The sequence below is a fragment of the Lontra canadensis genome, unplaced genomic scaffold (genome assembly GCF_010015895.1).
Source record: "Lontra canadensis isolate GAN:19392208 unplaced genomic scaffold, GSC_riverotter_1.0 scaffold38, whole genome shotgun sequence".
NCBI classification, from domain to species: domain Eukaryota; kingdom Metazoa; phylum Chordata; class Mammalia; order Carnivora; family Mustelidae; genus Lontra; species Lontra canadensis.
In genome coordinates, this window is record NW_022631032.1 from 6,314,310 (window position 1) to 6,338,108 (window position 23,799).

The 23,799-nt window shown below is 45.2% G+C and overlaps 1 protein-coding gene across 1 annotated transcript in view; it reads right to left on the reverse strand.

The window, feature by feature from the left end:
* Positions 1 to 12,239, reverse strand: part of PDIA5 (protein disulfide isomerase family A member 5) — a 90,135-nt gene extending 77,896 nt beyond the window's left edge. The window contains exon 1 of the mRNA XM_032869511.1: positions 12,062 to 12,239. Coding sequence (XP_032725402.1) covers positions 12,062 to 12,106 — 45 coding nt within the window. The 5' untranslated portion in view covers positions 12,107 to 12,239. The remainder of the gene's footprint in view (positions 1 to 12,061) is intronic.
* Between the last annotated feature and the right edge of the window lie 11,560 nt (positions 12,240 to 23,799).

The following is a 23,799-nucleotide window of genomic DNA, read 5'->3' on the forward strand; positions in this document are numbered from 1 at the left end:
CACAAATGAAAGGAAAATTAGCTAGTAGCTCTTCAGTTTCCCAGCAACCTCAGGCTTTTACTACTAAAGAGTGGGGCCACTGCAGGAGACAAAAAGGCCTTGCACTTCCCAGGCTAGAGTAGGGCTGGTCAGTTTCCCTGATACAGGACTCCTCTCCACATTCCTCACATGCCATATGCAGCCTCCAGGTAGCCCTCCAGACCAAGGACTCAAAACTAGATACTGTTCAACGTAGTGGGCCCCCAAGGCTTTGGGAACTAAATATTCATACGTCCATGTCCTCCACACTACCATCTCATCCCAGATAGCTTCAGTCATTAGAAGGCAAAAATGGCACCCTCTCCCAGGCCACTCTATCAGCACATCACACTCTGAAGATGGCAAACACATTCCTTCTTAGGATTCTGTAGGTAAAATACCTCAGTTCCTCACCTATGCCCTCAAGCCCTTCACCGTCCTGAATGGCGTACCTCAGACAGGACGATGCTCATGACTCTAGGAGCTATCCCACGCCAGCAGCAGAGTTTTAGAGCTTGGAAAGAACAACGTGCTATATTCCTAGAATTTATTCTGGGAAATAAATACCTCTGCTTTCATAATTCAAAATATAGGAAATTAATCTCAACACAAATCTTGACCAGTGGGTCACAGTGAGAAAGAAAAAAAAAAGTTGAGACACATCATTAACGAATCTCTTAAGTTATGGCGCCCAAATGTCATACAGCGCTGGCAAAAGTACAGTTCTTTTGGAAAGCTACTTGGCACAATTTGTCAAGTATCTTAAAAGTATTTATGCTCCTTGACTTCGTAATTCCACTTTTGGGAATCTGTCCTGAGGAAATGAGCAGAGGTTCTGACAGATGACTCACAGGGTCCCACTCGTAAGAGTCAAAAATTGTAAACAACCTAAATATTCAAGAGCAGGGGAATGGTTATTTAGAGGAAACCATTCAATGGAATAACACAGCCATTTAAGTGATGTTTTCAAAGACTGCGCAATGAAAAAATATTTGCTTTAATATTAAGTGTTACAAAATAAAATCCAGGGAGACGCCTGGGTGGCTCAGTCCGTTAAGGGTCTGCCTTCAGCTCAGGTCATGATCTCAGGGTCCTGGGATCGAGTCCCATATTGGGCTCCCTGCTCAGCGTGGAGCCTGCTTCTCCCTCTCCCTCTGCCCCCCCACCACTTGTGTGTGGGCCCTTGTTCTTTCTCTCTCTCAAATACAGAAATAAAATTTTTAAAATAAAAATTAAATTATAAACAATTCAAATGTGCATAGTATGATTACAACTATACACAAAATTATGCTCAGAAAAAGACTGGATGAAAAAATGCACCAAAGTAAAACTCTGTCCTTGGATAGATTTTATTCTTCTTCCCCTTTGTCTATTTTTCTGTCACCATAATATGCATGTCCAATTTAAAACTTAAAAAAAAAAAAAAAAAGGAATTATCACCATTTGGACACCATCATGGAAATAATTAACAATCTCACACTATCACCCCATAAGCAAATATAACTTCAGAGGGGAGAAGCCTGGCAGAAACGTCCTTAACTAAGGGACCAGTGCTAGCAACACAGATAATGGGTAAAACTGACATCATATGCCTCCAGACAGAACGCACTGAATGAAAACATCATCAAAAACCCAGCTGAGGGGTGCCTGCGTGGCTTAGTCAGTTAAGTGGCTCAGGCGGTTAAGTGTCTGCCTTCAGCTCAGGTCATAATCCCAGGGTCCTAGGACTGAGCCTGCATTAGGCTCTCTGCTCAGTGGGGAGCCTGCTTCTTCCTCTCCGTCTGTATATGGCTCTGCCTACTTGTGCTTTCTCTGTCAAATAAATAAATAAAATCTTAAAAAAAAAAGTTGAAGGACATTCTTAAAAATTATCAAGGTCACGAAAGACAAAGACTAAGAAACCAGTCCAGATTAAAGCAGACTAAAGAGATATGACAACTAAATTCAACATGTGATTCTGAACTGGGTTCTGAGCCAAATGCCACAATCCTGACTGTGATCATTGTACTGTGGCTATGTAAGAGAACAGCCTTGCTTTTAGGAAATACTGAAGGGGGCAAAGGAGCATCACGTTTCTGAACTTTATAAACGTTGGGGGAGAATGTGATAAATGCGATAAAATGTTAATATGTGTGGAATCTGGGTAAAGAGCAGATGGGAATCCTTTGTATTCTTCTTGCAACTCCTCTGTAAGTCTGAAATTAGTTAGAAAAAAAAAATCCCTAAAAAAAGACAGGGAAGAAAAAAAAAAAATGCCCAGAACACAAGCAAATACTGTCCCCACCTCTTCCTGAAACCCTGTGCCAGCCAGCACACACTGGGGGCACTTTCCAAGGTAGGAGGAGTGCTTATCTGTCCTTCTTCCCTTCTAGCTGACTCTCTGCTCCTCTGCTCACCTGACACTGTAGTTTTTTATAGGATCTATTATATGAAATCTGCAAAGCACTCTGCATGCAGCACAAACCTAGAACGGCTTTGATCAGAGAGAGAGAAAAAAAAATACAAAAGAACATTCATTTTTAAATATGGGTAATTTATACCCTTTAATAAGGCAAATTTTAAGCATCTGTCACCAACCACCATGGCGAAACAGCACTCTTTGCCAGGAATGAAGGCCTCACCAGAAACCAAGTTTGGGAATTTCACCACTGATCCTTCCCAATGTGCAAATGTCTACCCAGCAGCCTTTGAAATAAAAACAAGTACCATGAGTCCCTGAACAGGGTGTGTGCGTGAGTGTGTGTGTACGTGTGTGTGTATGTGTGTGTCAGACACACAGAGAGGGCCTGGCTCTGAGTGGTGGAGCCCTGACTAGCTGTAGCTTAGGAGCTAAATGTGCTTATTAAGAGAGAGAGATAGGAAAGCACTTGGCATGGAACAGAACCCAAGACCAAATTCTCCAGTCCCTAAATCCAGGGCCTAGGGATGAGCCCCCAATCATGACAACAGCTCCAAGTGCGGAGTGCTTCCTGTGTGACCAGGAGCAGCCAAGAAATCCACATGCCTGTCTCACTTAATCATCTTGACAAGAGAACTCAGCAGGTCCTTTTGGTATCACTATTTTATAGATAAAGAAACTGAGACGAGGAGGAGCTAAGAAACTTGCTCAACATCAGAGAGCGAGTAGATGGGCGCACAGTGACCCAGAGGCCCATCTCACAGGCTCGGATGCCCCGGCCAGAGCACAGAGACCACAGACCCCTGGAGCCACACACATGTCCCTGCTGGGTCGTCTAAACACCAAGCCAGGTGCACTTCCTCTATGTTGCTTCCTTTAAACACCACACCGCACATGTGGGCCACGCAATACAGGGTTCCTCCCTAGTGCTCCCCACAGCATGCGGCGGTCAACAAGGGACAATTCAGGGGCAGGACAACTGATCCGAGAGCTTACGAAAACAGGTTTTCTTATCCTGAAAATGCAACTGCAGTGCATTTAACCAGGACTTAAGTCCCTAAAGCTTTTTAATGTTTTGAAAAACCTCTCCTAGCGCCAAGAGGGCTTTGGGCCGCTGCCAGCCTGGTGTGCCAGGCCTGCTAACAAGGAAGAGGGGGTAGAGGGAGCAGTGAATCAGGCAGCAGGGAGGGAGGGACAGCAGGTAAATTCCCACTCCGGAAATCCAACTCTGCCTTAAAGCTCCATTAATTGATAAGAAGGTAACAATTCAGGCGCTCAAGACCCACGGTGTATATCCATGCTTTTACACACATTCTCTCTCTCAGTCCCTTAAGGTTGAGGGTTTAAACCAGTGTTTCCTCCCCTTCAGGCTTCAACTCACGAGCCGAGTCACAAAACCAATTCAGTGGATTACCACCAGCATTTTAAAAATGACGCTAACTAGAAAACATCAGTATGTACCATAAACAGCAAGACTAAGTGTTCTGTAAAACCTTTATATCTGTTGTAGTTACGTACATATACACTTGGCAATGATGTAAAATGTAGAGTTGTGTTTGCAGCAGTTGCAGTAGAAATGATCGAAAAACTGTCATAAACAATCTGGGCGGGAGGTCGTGTTATCTCCACTTTAGAGACGTGAAAACTGAGGCTCACAGAAGCGAAGGGACAGCCCTCAGGTGAAGCCGAAGACGTGCCTGACTTCTGAGCACAGCAAGTCCACACGAACACTTCCCAGATATCCCTCAAGCCCGCTGGGCTCCCTAGAGCTCCACCCAAAACAAGACCAGAGAAGCCACCAGGACCGGCTTCCCCTCCGGGGCAGCATTAAGGGACACCAAGTCAAGGAGCTGCAGCGACAACCTGACCCATCTTCCCCTGCTAACCTGCTCCTTGCAGTTCCCTGCATGCCTTCAGAGGAAAGCAAAGCAATGCAGGCTCGAGCCAAGGGCCACCTCGCAGCGTCCCATGCATCACAACACGGGAGAGCGTGTTCCACACCACTCAGCCCAGAGTAACGGCCTAGGCGGGCAAAACACTATGCACAAAAACTGGTAAATCTTCCTGCTTTGTAGGCACAACAGCTCTAAGTATAGGTTTTTTAGAAATAGATTCTTGGGCCTGATCCTTGAAGAGCATCAGCCCACAGATCCGGGGAGGCCGGGAATCCAACCGTACACGTATCCCCTCCAGGGGATTTGGATCCACAGCCAGGTTGGGAAACCTCTGCCACCCACCCATGTTTGGACTCCACGTCACTCCGTTCTCCTTCACAGCAAGAATCCCCCAACTCCGGTCACCCCCCGTCCATTCCTCAGCCCCCTCAGATGCTCCCCTACCACCACCACCAAGAAGACACTGATTGAGGAGGACCCGCAATGACTTCCACACAGATAGTCCCACAGACATCTCCAGTTCTGTGCCTCGACCTATGAGCCCCAGCGGGTCACTCCTAGCCTCCCTCTACCTCTCCAGCCATGCTTCCCATCTTCTTTGCAATCCCTTGTCCCCCCAGCCTTTCAATGTGGAAGTTCCTCAGGGCTCACTTGCCTCTACCTTCTCTCCCCTCTCTACACTCGTCATGGGGGCCTCACCCACCTCTGGAGCAGCACCCCTGAGTTAACATGTCCAGCCCAGACCTCCCTCCTCGATGCCATGTCCTCACATCATACCTACTCAGTGGCTCTTAAATGGGGGTCACATAGAATTCTCAAATGTTAAAAACCTAAATCTCATACAAAGAGATACAGAGCCTCTTCCAAAATGTTACTGAGCTCTTAATAAGGGACATCAAAAAAAGATATAAGGAAAAAAAGACTTAAAAATATTTCAAAAAAAGAAGTTATAAGAAACTAATATGCACACAGGTCATAGGGAGGAAAAGGCATCCTTTAGAAGGCTGCTAAATCCGGTGTCAAACTGGTTAATGTCCTGCAGGGAAGCCACCTCCACTCTCTTCTCTACCAAATAGAAATCATTTGCATATCATCTACCTGTAGAGTAGCCTAAAGAATAATATACAAAGTTATATTCCCTAGAGCACCAGGTGGCCCTTAGCCATCCTTCTTAGACAATGCTCTAGTATGACATTATAAAGACACTAAATCAGCTTTTCTTTCCAAGTTTTGGGATAATTCTTCTTTACACTGAGGTCTATGAACTTGGGTGGGGAAAAATTCTATCTTTATTTTCACTAACCTCTAAATGAAATTTAGCCTTACCTTTATTACAAAGGTAGGTAACAAACTACAGAAGCACTAGTAGGTGTCTGTGACGCAGAAATCGTACAATTTTTTTACCCTCATCCCCCAGAAACCACATTTTTCTCATAACAAAAGGTGCAGAGATCTTGAAACACCGTTGATGCTCATCACTAAATAGTACAGAAAATACCAAACCTGCCATCAGTTCTTCTTAAATGATGCATTTATGAATATAAATATTTTTATCACGTACTTGTTGTAGTATTTTGGTAACTGTATTTCAGTACCATTGGTTTGCTTTGTAATCTTATGCATTGTTTTATACATTTAAAAATGTTATTCTAAGAAAAGGTCCTTAAGTCCTCAGAGAAGCCTTTCCTGCCTCCCTGCATTAAGGTTAGGACCCGTGTTACACATTCGTTTATCACCTTATATTTCCTCTTTCCAGCACTTCCTACCCAAATTAATAAATTAGTGGCTCCCCCACCAGACAAGGGGAGGAAGGGATGATGTCCATCCTATTTACCATTATGTCCCTAATGCCTCAGCATGATATATCTAACTCGTAAGACCATCAAGAAATATCTGTTTAAAAAGAAAGAAAAAAGAAAGACCTGGGGGATGAATGAACACCGTGACACTAGAGTAGCATGCAGATGTCTGTCCACATGCCTTAGAGATACAGAGCATGTACCGTACTCTGTCCAGGGCCTAGCAAAGTCAGACCCCTTGACAAAAGGAGACCCACTTAGTCTTTGCAAGCCAGCTCTACTAAACCCAACAACAGAACTTTCCAGGCAACCCCACTTCTCAACTCGATACTAGATCACCTCCATGTTTCAGCCCCAGCACAGAGCCCTCGACCTAGGTCTCCATCAATACCTTCCAAAGCAAGGACTAAAGCATCTGCTCATGAGTTAAAGACATCTGCTCAAGCCAAAGGGGGGGGGGAATGGTAGGGGGGGGGGGGCCAGAGGGTGGACACCTCTACCCTGACCCCAGCCAACTGCCATGAAGTCAGCCACAGACTTGCCATCAGGCCATCTGGCAACAAAATGCGCATCTACCTGGGGGCTCAGGATGACCTTGGAGAATAAAAAGACATCAGAAGGATATTCTAACCCTACAGCCCATCTGAGTGTATTTAACCCCCCACCCCATGACGGCAAAGCTAGTATTTAGAAGTGGTTTCAGCAGCATAAAATACATGGAGATGCTTTGCAAACTCTAACATCCTCTACAAATGTGCCAAATGTCATATACTCCTTGACAACAGATCAACTGGGTAGCCAGAAGCTCCAGTCAGCGCTGCAAGATACACCAGGCAGCCCAGCGACGGACAGGCATCACTGCTCCTCCCGTCCCCGCTGGGACCTAAGATGCTAGGTATGGGGTGGGTGGGAATCAAAGAAACCACGAAGTCCTAGGAACACAAGAGAACTTGGGCTCCTTACACCCCATGCATCACTCTCTGACCCACTGTCACTAAGCCTCCAAAACCTGCCACCACCACTAAATGACACACGAGAGCCCCAGGGAACAAAACCACACAGCTGGAGCAAACCCTCCGGGGAGACCGTGTGGTTACTCTCCTCATTCTCAAGAGAGGATCCACGTTCAGAAGAAATGGGACAGAAACCCAGAGCGCCTAAATCTTCAGCCCCTCAGCAGCCCCTCCCACTCATCCAGGGGCTCCGTGGGGGCCCACCCACTGAGAGGCACGGAGAGTCCAGAGCCCAGCTCAGAGGGCCTGTGACGGGAGAATCCCAGCAGCAGAGCCCCCCAACTCCCAGCCTGAAGCCTCTGCTCACACCCCCTCTGGCCTTCCACGGCCACAGCCTCCTAACTGGCTTCCTGAGCACCTCTCCTCTCCAACTTGAGATAACTGCCATGGCTCCCATTTACTACCCGCCCCGCCACAGTGTGCCGGCACTGTGCTGGCTGCTTCCTGTGTTATTTCTGATGCTTTCAACTCTGCAAAAGGGTATCACCACCACCACTAACAAGAAAGAAGACGGAGGCAGGGCCCAAGGTCTCACAGCTCCTGAGTGTCAGGCTGGCTAAAAACCCATGTTCTGTCCACAGCTTCACACTTGACTTTATCTTGTAGATAACAGAGAAGAAAGTGTTGTTCTGGGAAAATTCATCCAGTCTCTTCCACTCCAACCCAAGCCTACACTGCGCACTGACTGCTCTTGTTATTAAAAGGGCAGCTTTCATCACATCTCTCCACTACCTACAGAATCAAGTCCCCAAAGCTTTGCCAGTCATGTAAGGTTCTTCACTATCCACTTTCCCAATCTTATTCCCCCTCCCCGGACTCAAATCTTTCCTTCCATTCAGCCTGGACCATAACTCCTCATTGCCCATATTTCTGTCTCAGACAGTTTCCTTTCTCTGCCTGTGACAATGGTTCCCTCGGCTAACTATGGACTAGGGACGACTGTATGCTGGGTCCTGGGCTAGGTGTTGGGGACATAATGGGCAGAACCAGGAGGATCACCACTGGCACAGAGCTCAGGAGTCAGCTCTCGTTGTAAGGCGTGAGCTGGGACCCTTCTCTGTGACGAGGTGCCCCGTGGCCCCACCCTGGCCCAGATCCACAGCGCTCAGTGTCTCCCTCCCATATGGCTCTCAGCTGTTCCTCCAACTCATGTGCCGGTTCTGTTTTAAAACTTCCTCTGTAATGTGTTTATTTCTGTGGGAAAAGTGCACTCCAGATTCCATACAGCATTATAAATGGCAATTAGGTCCCCAGGCCAGCACACAAAAGCCTATTAAATATATAATGGCGTAGAACCTAAATACGTGTACATTGAAAGCTCTGCGGGAAAGACTGGGGACAGACATCTCCTGCTTCCTGCAGCCCCGCCCACCGTCCCACCAGGTGCTGAGCGTCAAGCCACTGTCAAGGGCAGAGACCTGAACAGGGACTGGAGAAGAGGGAAGCAAGTGGAAGGTAGGGGGCTGGGATGGCAGAGATGGAGCAGTAAGAAACCTGCTTTATAATTCAGGAGCCTGGCACCAATCCCAGCTCTGCTTTTACAAACATGGTGGCCTCGAGACCCTTCCCTCTCAAAGCCTTGCTTTTCTAAAATGAAAGAGCTGAGTTACATTGATATTTCTCAGACTTCTGAATCTCAGAGATTGTCAGGATATATTTTTTTAAATATATTTCATATATTTAAAAAATACTTTAAAATACATATGTTTTAAATATAATATATAATGTATATTAAATATTTAAAAGAATTTTATCAATACCTTCTAAAAAGCACACAATATATGATTCCTACTTTGATTTTTCAAAAGGACACTGAAAGCCACCCCCTCCCTCCAACATGACATCACGTCAAAAAAAAAGCAGACAAGTTTTTAAACTGAAAATATCTGGATCCATGGAAAAACCATTCACTGTTGTTACTTTTCCAATGTGTCTATTATCCTATGAAAACTGTCAGAGCCCAGCTTCGGTCCTTGGCCTGACTTTGGAACCAGCTGACCTGGGTGACTTAGCATCCTCTCCAGCTGCAACAAGTCTCCATCCTGAGGACTGGAAAAAGACTACACCACAGTCAGCGTGGACGGTCTGGGGAAGGGGCAGCCACAGAGGGGAGCTGAGCTGGGCAGCAGGAAGGGACAGTCAGCCACAGAGGCATGGGCAGGACAGCACAGCCTCCCCAGGCCGAGGGCAGAGACACCCAGCCAGGAGGGAGGGGCTGGAACTAACTGGTCCGAAGAATTAACTGTGACTCTCTTCATCCCCATATTCTTGTGCAAGGCTGAGAGGCCGGACCCAAAGGAACATTTTTTTCCTTTATTAACTTTTCTGAACAAAAACTAATACATATTCATAGAGAAAACTTGGGGGAACAGAAAAAAAAGCATAAGCAAAGAAGTAAACAAACATCACCCACAACTGTGCCTTCCTAAACAATCGCTATGGGTGGTCCAGTGCAGGGCTAATTCCTCAACCACTTACACAGCTACCATCAGCCACCCTGGGACTCATGTTGTACCCTGCTTCTCCCCTAACTATCACACTCAAGCACTTACCCATGTCTCTAAATATTCCTCATAAGCATCATAAAATATTTTGATAATCATGGCATTCTAGTAACTACAAACATTCTTTATAAACATCACTTGCCACGGCATGGGCAGGACCAAAAGTCATTTAAACCGTGCTCTTATTGTTGAGCATTTAAGCCATTTCCAAATTTTTGCTGTTGTAAAAAATGCGGTAGGTATGGATCACTGTCCATGAATCTCTGTAGACCCCTTTATACTGCTTCATGTTCCTTGGGTCACAGCCTAGTGCTCTGCACATATCAGCTCTCGGTAAATATTGAGTGAACAAGGAAACCCAATACACTCCCAGGACCTGGGAGCCCTTATCAGATGGACATAGAGTTTAAATTTACAGAGGCCCACCCTGGTATCCACAAGCCACTAGACAATGAAACTGCACCAATGACACCTGCTGAGCCGAGCTAGGGCGTGGGGAAAGGACAATGTCTATTTCATGCTGCAGATTCCCCATTCTAGTGCTCCTGGCAAACCTACTCACCACCCTTCCGTACCTCAACGCACCAGCAGATCTCAAAGGCTGGTCTTGGCACTTTGCACTCTCCCCACCCTCCCTCCAGACTGTACAACCCACTGCCTCAAGAAAGCTGGGGCTGACCTTCCCACCAAATTAATGTGTGGCCCCCTCTTCAATGGAGGCTCTCAGCCTTTTGGGTATTAGAGTTCACTGTCCTGTCTTTATTTGGTCACAGGACTGACTCCCCTGCCCAAACCAGCACAGCACTGGGGAGGGTAGGGACAATCTGCTTTGCTCTCCATCCAAAATCCAATCCAACGCCAAACAATGTGGTTGACAAATAAATGTTTGCTGAATGAAACGTCTTCCCAGTCAGGTTCCCAAGCCCTCTACTTTTAGAGACGGGGAGTTGGGAGAGGGAAGCAGGACCCCCTAAAACAGCCCAAGTGCAAAGACCTGCTAGGGGCTCCTGCTGGAGCTGGCCCCCTCTGCCCAGTCCTGTAGCACCACCTGGCCTAGAGGCCAGCCCTGGCCAGCTGGCTCCGGAAAACAGAATGCAAAACAGATCTTACACACACAGATGCGGTGAAGGGACACTGTCCCACTCCACACTCTCTCCCAGAGGGAGAAAGGCCAGATCCAGGAGGCAGGGAGCTTCCTTTCCCACCCACTTCCAGATAACCCGAAGAGACAGGGCCACTCCTCACTGGTGATCCCCAAAAGGCAGGGTATCTGGAGATGGAAGTGTTTCAAGTAACTAAATCCACACTCCAGTTTTCCTCATGTTCCCCTGCATCCTTGCCACACCCAAAAGAAAGAAAAAAAAAAAAACTGAAAAATCTGGGCTGGAGAGGGTGCTAGCAGCAGAAAGTTTTCCACTGGAACTTCAGGGAATAAAGAAAAAAAGGAACCAAGATTGCCCTAAAACAAGGGAGACCAGAAGTTATGGAGATAAGTGGAAACAGGCCGGATTATCCCATCACACCCCCACAGTAACACCAAAGCCAAACCCAGAGAGTCCAGGACACGGTGGCCACACACATTCTGGCCTCTTCTAGGGATGCCCCGGGGCAGCTACCACCCCCAACCCCAAGTGTAGCAAACTCCTCTCAGAGAGTCCACCACTGCCAGCACACCGACCCGACCACCCCTCTTTCACTCTCCTCCGATTTTGCAATTCCCAGAACTTCCTTCATCCGACCCCCTTGACGGCCTTGTGAGCGGGGTGCCTTTACCGTCCCCATTTCATGGATGAAAAGACTAAGTCAGATATATTAAGTGATAGTCTGCGCCACAAGCTAGAAAGTGGCTGGGGTTCGAGCGGGAGGCCGTTGGGTGTATGAGCAGAACTCCTCCGCGGACCCCACCCAGCCCGCCCGGCAGTGCCTGCAGGCGGGGGCCCAGGCGGAGACAGGCAGTTTCCCGGCTGCTCAGCGTGGAAAACCCCAGCTGCTCAGGGTGAAAACCGAGAGCGAGGTGGCCCTAAAGCGAGGTTTCCGGCAGTGCAGGTATAAAGCACCCCCATGCCACCCGGCACTCACACAGGTGCAGGGCCCAAAGCCTGGGCGTGACGCACCCCCCAATCCGCCGGGGTCCCGCCCTAGGCGGCGGCTGCCCCCTGACTTGCACCCCCGCAAAGTTGTGCCCACGGCGCAAGCATCCAGCGCGGGTCCCTCCAACCCTTGCGCCCTGGAGCGCTCCGCGAGGAGGGTATAGGGGCCGCCCCGCCGCCTCCCCCACGGCCACCGGGTCCCTGCCTGCCCAGCACGCACGCCTCCACCCCGGGACTTGGGGGCTTCTCCCCGCTTGTCCCACGAGGGCCGGGAGCAGGGGGCGCGGACCCCAACGCCGGGCACACGTGCCGCCCCCGCCCGGACCCCAGCTCCGCAGCCTCACCGAGATCGCCAGCAGCAGCAGCCATGCCCGCCCGACCCGCGCCATCCCTGCCGCCGCTGCCTACGGCGGGCTCCGCTCTCCACTCAGGCTCCCGCGCCCGCAGCTCCGTAGGGTGCAACAGCCACGGCCACTTCCCTGCCGCTCCCCGCCTCCGAGTTCCCGGTGCCACGTCTGCCAAAGCATGCGCACCAGGGTGGGAGAGGCGGCCGGGAAGAGGTGCTTGCTGGGAGTCGTAGTTTGCAGCAAGGCTGGGCTGGGAGCCTCTAGCGTGGACTTGGCCCTAAGGGCACAGAGGCGCCTGAGTGGAGTGCGAAATGGCAAGGCCAGCCTGTAAGGGAAGACGATTAATTTGCAGGGCTAAGTCTGTGCCTGAAATTTCAGAAACGGAGGTAAGTTTTATTTTCCCCACTCTGAGGATGAAGAGGCAGCCCAGAGAAGTTAAGTAATTTGACTCAAATCACATAATTTGCAAAAGGTGCAAAGGCAGCAAAACGTGCTGCTTGTGGACGGTAGAAAAATCTCACACTTACCTTGTCTTTTGTTCATTCAGAAAAACTTGACTGAGCTATTGGAAAACACTATGGCAGTTCCTCAAAAAAAGTTAAACATGGATTACCACATGACCTAAAAATCCATTTCGAAGCTATACGTAAAAGAATTGGAAATAGGTATTCAAACAAATGTTTGTACACAGATGTGCCTGGCACCATTATTCACAATAACGAAGAGTTTTCCGACTCAAGTGTCCATTGAAGGATTAATGGTTAACAAAATATGGTACATCCCTACAGTGGTATATCACTCAGGCATAAAAAGGAAGTACTGATGCGTGCTATAATGTGGATGAACCTAGAAAATATTATCTATTGAAATATTATGCTGAGAAAGAAGCCAGACACAAAAGATTGCATATTGTATGATTACATTTAAATGAAATATCCAGAAATAGGTAAATCCATCAGGACAGAAAGCAACTAGTGGTTGCCTGGGGCTGGCAGGGAGGAGGGTTTGTGAAGTGAATGCTCAGTGGGTACAGGACCTCCTTTGAGGGTGGTAAAAATATTTTAGAAAGAGGTAATGATTGGACAAAATTGGGAGTGTGCTAAATGCCACTGAATTGTCCATTTTAAAATGGTTACTTTAATGTTATGTGAATTTTACATTGGTAAAAAATTTAAAAAAAAAAACCCACAAAACTCTACTGAGATGCCTGGATGGCTCAGGAGGTTAAGTGTCTGCTTCTGGCTCAGGTTGTGATCCCAGGGTCCTGCGATCGAGTCCCACATTGGGATCCTTGCTCAGTGGGGGGCCTGCTCTCCTTTGCCTGCCTCTTCCCCTGTTTGTGCTCTATCAAATAAATAAATAAAATCTTAAAAAAAAAACTCTATTGAACTCATTCCATGCTAAAACATTCTTGCATGCAGTTATTCATTCAAAAATGTTTATTGAACACCTACTACATCCTGAGGCTCAAGATACACACTAGTGAGATGAACAAGGGCGTGCACAGACTGGGCTTAGTAGGTTATAGGGGAAAGATCTTTGCTCACTGTCTAGAGGTTCAAAGCTCAAAACCTAGAAGTCATCCTTGACTCACTGTCGGTTCTCAACTGACAGTGAGTTTATCCAACCCATCACCATGTCCCATCATTTCTACCTCCACAATCTATCTCTTCTGCCACTTTCTGAGTTGAAGTCACTGACATGTCTCACCTGAGCAAGGGTAAAATCTCCTGGTGCATTTCCTACTTCTTCCTCCTCATACCCCCTATAATGCATTTGTTAATGTCAGTTGGAGCTTGCCTGTCACTTCCTTGAAACCCTCTAATGGCTTGCCGTTGCCCTTAGAATGAAATTCAGACCCTCCACATGACCTGTAAGCCCTGCATGCTCTGGGCCCAGCCCTCTAGACCTCATCTCCTGCCTCTCCCCTACCCTGTGCACTTGTCTCCAGTTACACAGACCATCATTTTTCTGCCCGTCTCCCACCTGAGAGCTGTTACTGCTTCTGGGACAATACTCCTCCTATATCCCTTGCCTTGACATTTTCCCTCACCCTTGGTCTGACTGGCTCCTTCAAATCCTCCATGACTCTCTCAGATAGGCCCTTGGAGCCACCCATCTCCAGGAGATTTTACCCTCCCCACTCCCAAGCACCTTATTCTCTAGCTCAGGTTCTGTTCATCTCTTGCTTAGCACTTACCACAATCTGCAATATACACTTAGTCGCATTGTCTATTGCTACAAGCGAAATGTAAGTTTCACATCTCTCTTGTTTGCCACCTACCTTCAGAGCCTAGCACAGGACCAGAGCCTCTGGTGTTTCTCAGAGTTCTTGATGAGTGACTGGATGATTAGGTAAGGGGATATGTTGGGGATTTTCAAGAAATCCTAATGCAGGTTGGGAACAGGACTTTCTCTGTATGTTCTGCTCTGAACTTCAAGTTCATGATCTATACTGGGGAAAGTGGGCCTTTCAGCTCTGTGGGTCTCCGTTTCTCATCTATATGATGAAGGGGCTGGTGAGGATGTTAGGACAACTGTGTTCTCATACTTGCTAATGGGAGTGAAAATTGGCTCAACCACTTTGGGCAACAGTACAAGGTATGTACCAAAATGTTCATAGCAGTTATATCCATAGTAGCTATTGTGGGCTAAGTTGTGTCCCCCAAAGTTCATATATTGAAATCTTAACCCCCAGTACCTTGGAATTTGACTGGAGAGAAGGCCTTTAAAGAATTAATTAAGGTTAAGTGGATTCATTGGGTGGACGCTCTTATCCAGTGTGACTTGTGTCCTTACAAAAAGGGACAGTAGGGAAGACAGAAGGGAAGACTATGTGAAGACAGAGATAGACAGCCATCTACAAACCAAGAAGAGAAGTCCTCAGGAGAAACCAGTCCTGTGGAGGAGAGTGAACCCTCGTGCACTGTTGGTGGGTATGTAAATTGGTGCAGCCACTGTGGGAAACAGCATGGAGGGTCCTTAAAAAAAATTAAAATGGAACTACCACACAATCCCAGTAATTCTGTTGCTGGGTATTTACCCAAAGAAAATGAAAACACTAATTTGAGAAGACATATGTGCCCCTTTGTTTAGTTCAGCATTATTTATAATAGCCAAGATATGGAAGCAATCTAAATGCCCATTGATAGATGAACTGATAAAGAAGATGTAGTATATATATACACATAATATACAATGGAGTATTACTTAGCCATTAAAAAGAATGAGATCTTAGGATACCTGGGCAACTCAGTCATTTAAGTATCTGTCTTCGGCTCGGATCATGATCCTAGATTCCTGGGATCAAGTCCCGTATCAGGCTTGTTGCTCAGCGGGGAGCCTGCTTTTCCCTCTCCCTCTGCCCTTCCCTCCACGCCCACTTGTGCTCTCTCTCACTCTCTCTTGTTTTCTCTCTTTCCAATAAATAAATTAATTCTTTAAAAAATAAGAATGAGATCTTGCCATTTGTGACAACATGAATGGACCTACAGAGTATTATGTTAAGTGAAATAAGCTAGGCAAAAAACAAATACCATATGATCTCACTTATATGTGGAAACTTAATAAGAAAACAAGCAAGCAAACAAACAAACAAACCCCCCATAAATACAGAAACAATTGAGTGGTTGCCAGAAGAAAGAGGGTGGGTGAAATAGGTGAAGGGGATTAAGAGGTACAAACTTCCAGTTAAGTCACAAGGATAAAAAGTACAACATAGGGAATACAGGCAAAACAGATGAAAGGGATTAAGGGGCACAAACTTCCAGCTATAAAATAAGTAAGACATGAGGATGAACAGCACAGCATAGAAAATATAGCTAATAATATTGTGATAACTTAGTATGGTGACAGATGGTAAGTGCACTTATCATGGTGAGCATTACATAATGTGTAGAATTGTGAAACCACCTGAAACTAGCATAACATTGTATGTCAACTATACTTCAATAAAGAAATTAAAAAAGATTCTTCTCCCACTCAAAAAAAAAAAAAAAAGCAACTAGCCCTGCTGATGCCTTGATCTTGGACTTCTAGCTTCCAGAATTGTGAAAGAGTAAATTTCTCTTGTTTAAGCAACCCTGTCTGTGGCACTTTGTTAGGGTAGCTCTAACAAACTAATACAATAGCCAAGACTGGAAACAGTCCAAATGCCCTTGAAAAATAGTTAAATAAATGATAGCATATTGTGCAATCAAAGAGAACAATGTAGAGATATACAACATGAATGAATGTCAAAACCATGATGTTGAATGAACGTAACCAGACAAAAAGTACATACTGTATCATTCCATTTATCAGAAGTTCAAGAACAGGCAAGCATGATCTATTGTGTTAGAAGAGAACTAGGAATTACCAATGCGGGGTGATGTGGAGTGGGGCAAGATGGCAAGGAGAAATCAACTGGAAAAAAATATGAGCAAATCTTGGTGCTAGAAATGTTCTGTATTTTGATTAAATAATAGTTACATAACAGCCTGCATATGTAAAAATTGACTTATTAAATGAGCTGAATTATAATGAGCTGTACTCTAAGATTCATGCACTTTATGTAAATCATGCTCAATTTTTTTTTTTAAGTCAAAAAAAAGCAGGGTAGGGTGAATCCACTCATCTTTATCATCCCTTGTAACTCTTGTATCTCCAGAGTCCAGGGCTGTCTAAAAGCTCCCGGGTTGGGAGGAGGGCTGGACTCTGCAGAAATTTAAGTGCCAAAAGGGAAAGAGTCCGGGAGAGGAAGGAAGGAAGTCATGAGCCTGTGAGCCAGAGAACCAGAGGGCAAGGGACTGAGAGGGGAAAATAAAAGTTGCCAAGAAAACAGGCCATTTCATTCTGCAATTGAAACTAACTAAAATGAGATTTATGGCCCTTCTGGGAATGTTTAACAATTCTAAGCTCCATTCTCCTTGAAATATTAGGAGACTAGCACAGGGCAAGTGCTGTCCCTCCTCCATTACAGCCCTCCGTGGGAGCCATCCATTTTCCAGCAGTGGCCACAGGGGTCAGGCCAGAGAAACTTCTTGTCCTGTAGTTTATTGTGAATTGTGTCGCCACCTTATATTTGTGTAGCCAGCTCTTCTCCATCATCTCAGCTCGGATGAGGTCTAACACAATGACCATTTTCACGACATTCAAGCACAGATGAGAATTGGCCAGAACAAAACAGAAGGAATGATGAGCCAAAAAGCCAGATACAGAGAGTATATTCCATATGATGCCACATATATTTAAGGTACAAAAAGGCAAAAGTTACCTATTTTGTGAGAAGTCAAGGTAGTGGTTCCCTTTGAGGGAAGGGTGTGGGGAATCGCCAGAAGGGGTCTCTTGGAGTGCTGGGGTTCTGTGACTCTGAGCACAGAGCACCTGGGGAGGCCAACTTGGTGAAAATTCATCACCCATATTCACAGGGGAAGCTGAACATATGTTACATTTCATTAAGTTTACAATTACAATTTACAATTAAGAACAAAAAAAAAAAAAGAGGAAGGAGATGGAGGGAAAGAAAAGTCAGCTCTGAAAAGGAAAGGTGAAAAGAAGGGAACTTGTAAAGAAGAGGTAGCTGGGAAATCATTCTGTAATCCCTACACCAGGGTGAGCATCTAGTCCCAACAAAGAGAGATTGAACACGATGACTCCTAGTGCCCAGAGCTCCTGGTGCTGTTCACGAACCTTTGTCTCTGCTCTTCATGTCAGCTGGTGTGCTGCTCCCCCACCCCTCCCCTGCTCGGCTGGTACACACCCAGGTGGGGCACCCTCCCTGCTCTGCTCCAAACACCTCTTGGGACACTCATGAGCCTCCCACCAATACCCCCACCCATCTGGGTCTAAGTGTCCCTTCTCTGGGCTCCCACAGAGCATGGAGCTCTTAATACCATCCTGTTGGAACGTGGTCCTTAAGAGCAGGGATTGTGACAGATTCCTAGACAAAAAAAGTAGAACAGTAATTTCCAGGAGCTGAGGGGAGAGGGGAATGACAATGACAAGTTTTTGCTTAATGGGTAGAGAATTTCAGTCGGATGATGAAAAGTTCTGGAGATGGAAAGTGATGATGTTTGCCCCACAATGCGAAAGTGCTTACTACGACTGAATGGTACGCTTTAAAATGGTTAAAAGTGGAGGATAGTTTTTTCAACAAATGGTGCTGGGAAAACCAGATATCTGTACCCAAAAGTATGATGCTGGAGCCTTACTTATATATACCATATACAAAAATTAACTCAAAATAGATCAGAGACCTAAACATAAGAACTAAAACCATAAAACTTTAGAAGAAAACACGTAGGGAAAGCTTCATGACATTGGATTTGGCAACAATTTGTTAAATATGAAACCAAAAGCACACACAACAAAAGTAAAAATAAATAAATTGGACAACATCAAAATTTTACAAAAACTTTACATCAAAGGACACCATTAACAGAGTGAAAAGGCAACCTGCAGAATGGAAGAAAATATTTGCAAATCATATATTCAAGGAGGCATTAAAGAAAAACCAAAACACAGGACACAGTTTGAATATAACCCTGGACCTATCATTCATAGTCACATAACCAGAATTTAGAACTCGTCCAATTTTCCTCAAATGCTGACTTGGAGCCTCAACTTAAGCTTTCTTCAGATCTTCTAGCTTCCAAGCCAGTCAGCTACAAATAAGCAAGCTTATGCCATGAGAAGGAATATAAGATTCTAATAATCAATCACAATAGAGAAGAAGGTGTTGCCTCTTTCATCCTTTAGAAACTGAGCTGTAACTGCTGGAAACAAGCTTCTAACCACTTTGGGTTTGAAGCCCTTGTTTTTGAACAGTTTGTTTCTTGCTCAATAAAATATTCATACTAAATAAAACGTTCTGAATGTTTCTTTTGAGAGGAGTAAATATCCAGAATATATAAAGAATACCTACAACTCAGTAACAACAACATTAAAAAACAAGCAAAGAACTTGAATAAATATTTCTCCAAAGAAGATATACAAATGACCAACAAGCCCATGAAAACATGGTCAACATCACTAATCATCAGGGGAAACGCAAAGCAAAACTGCAACAAACTACTATCTCACACCCATTAGGATGTTACTATTTAAAAAAAACAACAACAGCAAAAAATAACAGGCGTTGGCAAGGATGTGGAGAATTTGGAATCCTAACACACAGTTGGTGGGAATATAAAATGTTGCAGCAGCTATATAAAATCATATGGTGATTCCTCAAAAATTAAAAATAGAATTGCCAAATGATCCAGCGATTCCACTTCTGGGTATATACCCAAAAGAACTGAAAGTAGGATCTCAGAGATATTTGTACATAGGTGTTCATAGCAGCACAATAACCAAAAGGTGGAAGCAACCCAAGTATCCATCAACAGATGAATGGATAAATAAGATGTGGAATATACAGTTGATCCTTGAACTATATGGGTTTGAACTGTGAGGGTCCACTCAAGCAAATTGTTTACAGGACAGTACTATAAATGTGTTTTATATTCTCTATGATTTTCTTTTTTTCTTAAGATTTTATTTAGTTATTTGAAAGAGAGAAAGAGAACACGAGTGGTGGGGAGAAACAGGGAGAGGGAGAAGCAGACTCCCTGCTGAGCAAGGAGTCCAACCCCGGGGCTTGATCCCAGGACCCCGAGATCATGACCCTGGCCAAAGACAGATGCTTAATCACCTGAGTCACCCTGGCACCCCCATATGTGGATTTTTGACTGTGCAGAAGAGCCTCTGTGTTGTTCAAGACTCGGAGTATGATCCACATTAAAAAGGAAGGAAATCAGGGCGCCTGGGTGGCTCAGTGGGTTAAGCCTCTGCCTTCGGCTCAGGTCATGATCTCAGTCAGGGTCCTGGGATCAAGCCCTGCATGGGGCTCTCTGCTCAGCAGGGGTCCTGCTTCCTCCCCTCTCTCTGCCTGCCTCTCTGCCTCTCTGCCTCTCTGCCTACCCGTGATCTCTGTCTGTCAATAAATAAATAAAATCTTTAAAAAAAAAAAAAAAAGGAAGGAAATCCCAACATGTGAACAACACGGATGAATCTTAAGGATATTGTGCTAAGTGAAATAAGTCAGTCACAAAAAAGACAAATATTGTGAGCCCATTTATAGGAGGTACCTAGAGTAGTCAGACTCATAGACACAGAAAGCAGAATGGTGGTTGTCGGGGATTGGTGGAGGTGGGAAATGGACAGTTGTTGTCTCATAGGTATACAGTTTTAGTTTTGGGAAGTGAAAAGAGTTCTGGAGATTGGTTGCACAATAAGTGTAAGTATAAAAGTGTAAGTATACTGAACACTACAGAATGTATACCTAAAAATGGTTAAGATGGTAAATTTTATGTTATGTATATTTTACCACAATTTTTTAAAAACTTAAAGTATAGGGGTACCTGTGTGGCTCAGCTGTTAAGCATCTGCCTTCGGCTCAGGTCATGATCCCAGGGTCCTGGCTCAGCAGGAAGTTTGCTTCTCCCTCTCCCACTCCCCCTGCTTGTGTTCCCTCTCTCACTGTCTCGCACTGTCAAATAAATAAAATCTTAAAAAAAAAAAAAAAAACTTAAGACACTTGAAAGTATAAAAAATGAAATGTCAAAATGTCAAAATAAGTAAAAGAATAAGACTCCAGTTTTTTTGTAAAAGGCGATTAAAATGGTAAATTCTATGTTGTGTCTATTTTACCACAATTTAAAAAAAATGAAATGTGACCTTACAAAGGTCACATTTGAGTCCTGTCTCTGCCACTCACTAGCTGTGTGACCTTGGAGAGGTCACGTGATTTCGGATCCCCATTCTGTAAAATGGGACAGGAGGAGTACTTTCCTCATAGGGCAGTATTGAGGATTACTTAGGATTACATGTGCAAAATATCTAGGTAGCATTTCTACTGTATGAATGTTTATTTCTTATTTGACAACCCTCTTTACAAAGCATTATACTTTCCTACAGCTTCCCGTTTCTCAACCACCATAACTGCCTACACCCCTGCACACACATGCGCATTAGATGCGAACCCTTGAGGACGAAGACTACCTCTGGTTTACCTTGTTTGCCTTTGTCCCCAGTGGTCAGCCAATGCCTGGCACATAGCAGGAGCTCATTAAATGTTTGAAGTGAAGTTTAGCAAAAGGCTTTGACAACACAGAAAAGGAAACCTTCTCAACATTAATCCAGACAAATGGCAGAACAGGCTGATCAAGTAATTTGAAGACCAAAAAATAATCCTCACAGGTTCGGGTTAGAGCATATCCTTCCCAAAACCAGGGTGTGGAGGGGACCCCTTCAGGGTCTCTGTCAGTCCCCGTTTCCATGGCAGGCCTGGAAAGAGTGTGCTTGTTCATCGAATAATAATTAGTAATTCATTATTGGACATTGATTGAACATCCATCCTAGGCTTGTTTGCAGGGTCTCCCTCTGACATTTCATTAAAAAAAAAATCACATTAAAAAGCCCAGTTCTCAAGTTAGTGAGAGCACTTTTCTGCTGTCCTCTCGGAGACTGATCCCTCTCTTCCAACTGCCTCACCCTCCTTCCCACCGGCCTCTCCTACCTATGGTTAGCAGGCTGCTGCCTAAACCTGAGGCCCCTCGAGCTGACCCCTTGTCCTTTGGCTGGAACCGTCATCCTTTCCATGTGACTGTCCTCTGGCCTGAGCTTTTAGGTCTTTTTAGAGGTGAGACCATTGCACCCTGAAATTGTGCACCCCGACTCCTTTGTCATGGTCAGAAGATGTCCGAGAGAGTTATGTCCCTGACCTCTTTTTCACTTTCTCCTTTCTTCTTAGAACTTAGCTCTCTATCTGACTTCACCTACACGGCCTCAGGCTCTAGCTCATTAAAAAAAAAAAAAATCTTTGGCTTGCTCAAACTAAATCCTGAATTGACCTTAGATGATACCACTTTCTTCCTTAACAACGGTATTCACATTATGGAAGACTTCGAGTTGACATTTAAAGCCCAGTGTCAAAAGCGAGGATGTCCTCATATCTTCTGCCTTGTGGGGTCACCCTTCTGTTAATAGTTACATGTAAATGGCTCAAAACTTCATCCCACATAGGGTGGAAAACCCAAGACCCTCCCCTACCAAGCACCTCTAGAGGTTTTGGGAATAATCAAGGATGGGGTTCTGAGAAGTCTCAGGGCTGAGAATGCAAATCTGATTTCCACTGAAGCTTTTGAATCTCACTGGCACTTTGGTTTCTCTACGTCCTGTGCTGGCACAAACATGATGCAGTCCCCTTTCCTCCCATTAACATAAACACAAGGATCCACAAGCCTAAATACAAGGATCCAACAGAGTTTTATTGAAAGCTTTACTGATTAGGGGGGAGTGTTGCAATATGTGACTAACAGGCAAACACCACAAATGGCAAATGGCCTAAATGGAATAAAAAATAAATAATAAAAGCCTGTGGCATCTGCCCCAAGGAACTCCTCGCTGGCTGGGGTTTCTTCTCAGACCTCCTCCTTCCCCCATCACCATGCTAACTACATCCCCTCTCTCTGGAACTATGGTATAATCAAAATATATTTTGGGGTGCCTGGGTGGCTCAGTCAGTTAAGCATCTGACTCTTTATTTTTATTTAATTATTTTTATTAACATACAATGTATTATTTGCCCCAGGGTACAGGTCTGTGAATCATTTCACAGCACTCACCATAGCACATACCCTCCCCAATGTCCATAACCCAACCACGCTCTCCCTAACCTCCCCCACCTCCCAGGAACCCTCAGTTTGTTTCATGAGATTAAGAGTCTCTTATGGTTTGTCTCCCTCTTGATCCCATCTTGTTTCTTTTTTCCTTCCCTACCCCCCAAACTCCCTGCCCTGCCTCTCAAATTCCTCATATCAGAGAGATCATATGATAATTCTTATTTCACTCAATTTCACTCAGTGAAATTGACTTATTTCACTCAGCAAAATACCCTCTAGTTCCCTCCACGTCATTGCAAATAGCAAGATTTCATTTCTTTTGATGGCTGCATAGTATTCCACTGTATATATATGCCACATCTTCTTTATCCATTCATCTGTTGATGGACATCTAGGTTCTTTCCATAGTTTGGCTATTGTGGACATTGCTGCTATAAACACTGGAGTGCATGTGCCCCTTTGGATCACTACATTTGTATCTTTAGGGTAAATACCCAGTAGTATGATTGCTGGGTCGTAGGGTAGCTCTATTTTCAACTTTTTGAGGAACCTCCATGCTGTTTTCCAGAGTGGCTGCACCAGCTTGTATTCACACCAACGGTGCAGGAGGGTTCCCCTTTCTCCGCATCCTTGCCAACATCTGTTGTTTCCTGACTTGTTCATTTTAGCCATTCTGACTGGTATGAGGTGGTATCTCATTGTGGTTTTGATTTGTATTCCCCTGAGTATCTGACTCTTAATCTCAGCTCAGGTCTTGATCTCAGGGTCTGGATTCAAGCCCCACCCAAAATATTCATATTTATATTCATATTCATATTTGGTCTCTGTCCCCAGGTCTTGGCACAGAGCTCTGAAACCTTTGGGATTTCCCAAGGGGTGACAGGAGTGTCTTTTGTTATTCATAAAGAGCCTCTTTTGACTATATCTGCGTTTATGCTAAGGAGTATAAACCTAGAGAGCTTCTGGATGGACCTGTCACCAAAAAAGCCCACCTGATTAGGGGGTAGGAACTTACAGCCACCACCCTAACCTCCAGGGAGGCATAGGAAGCTGGAGATTGAGATATAATAAACACTCCTGAAAAATAACGTT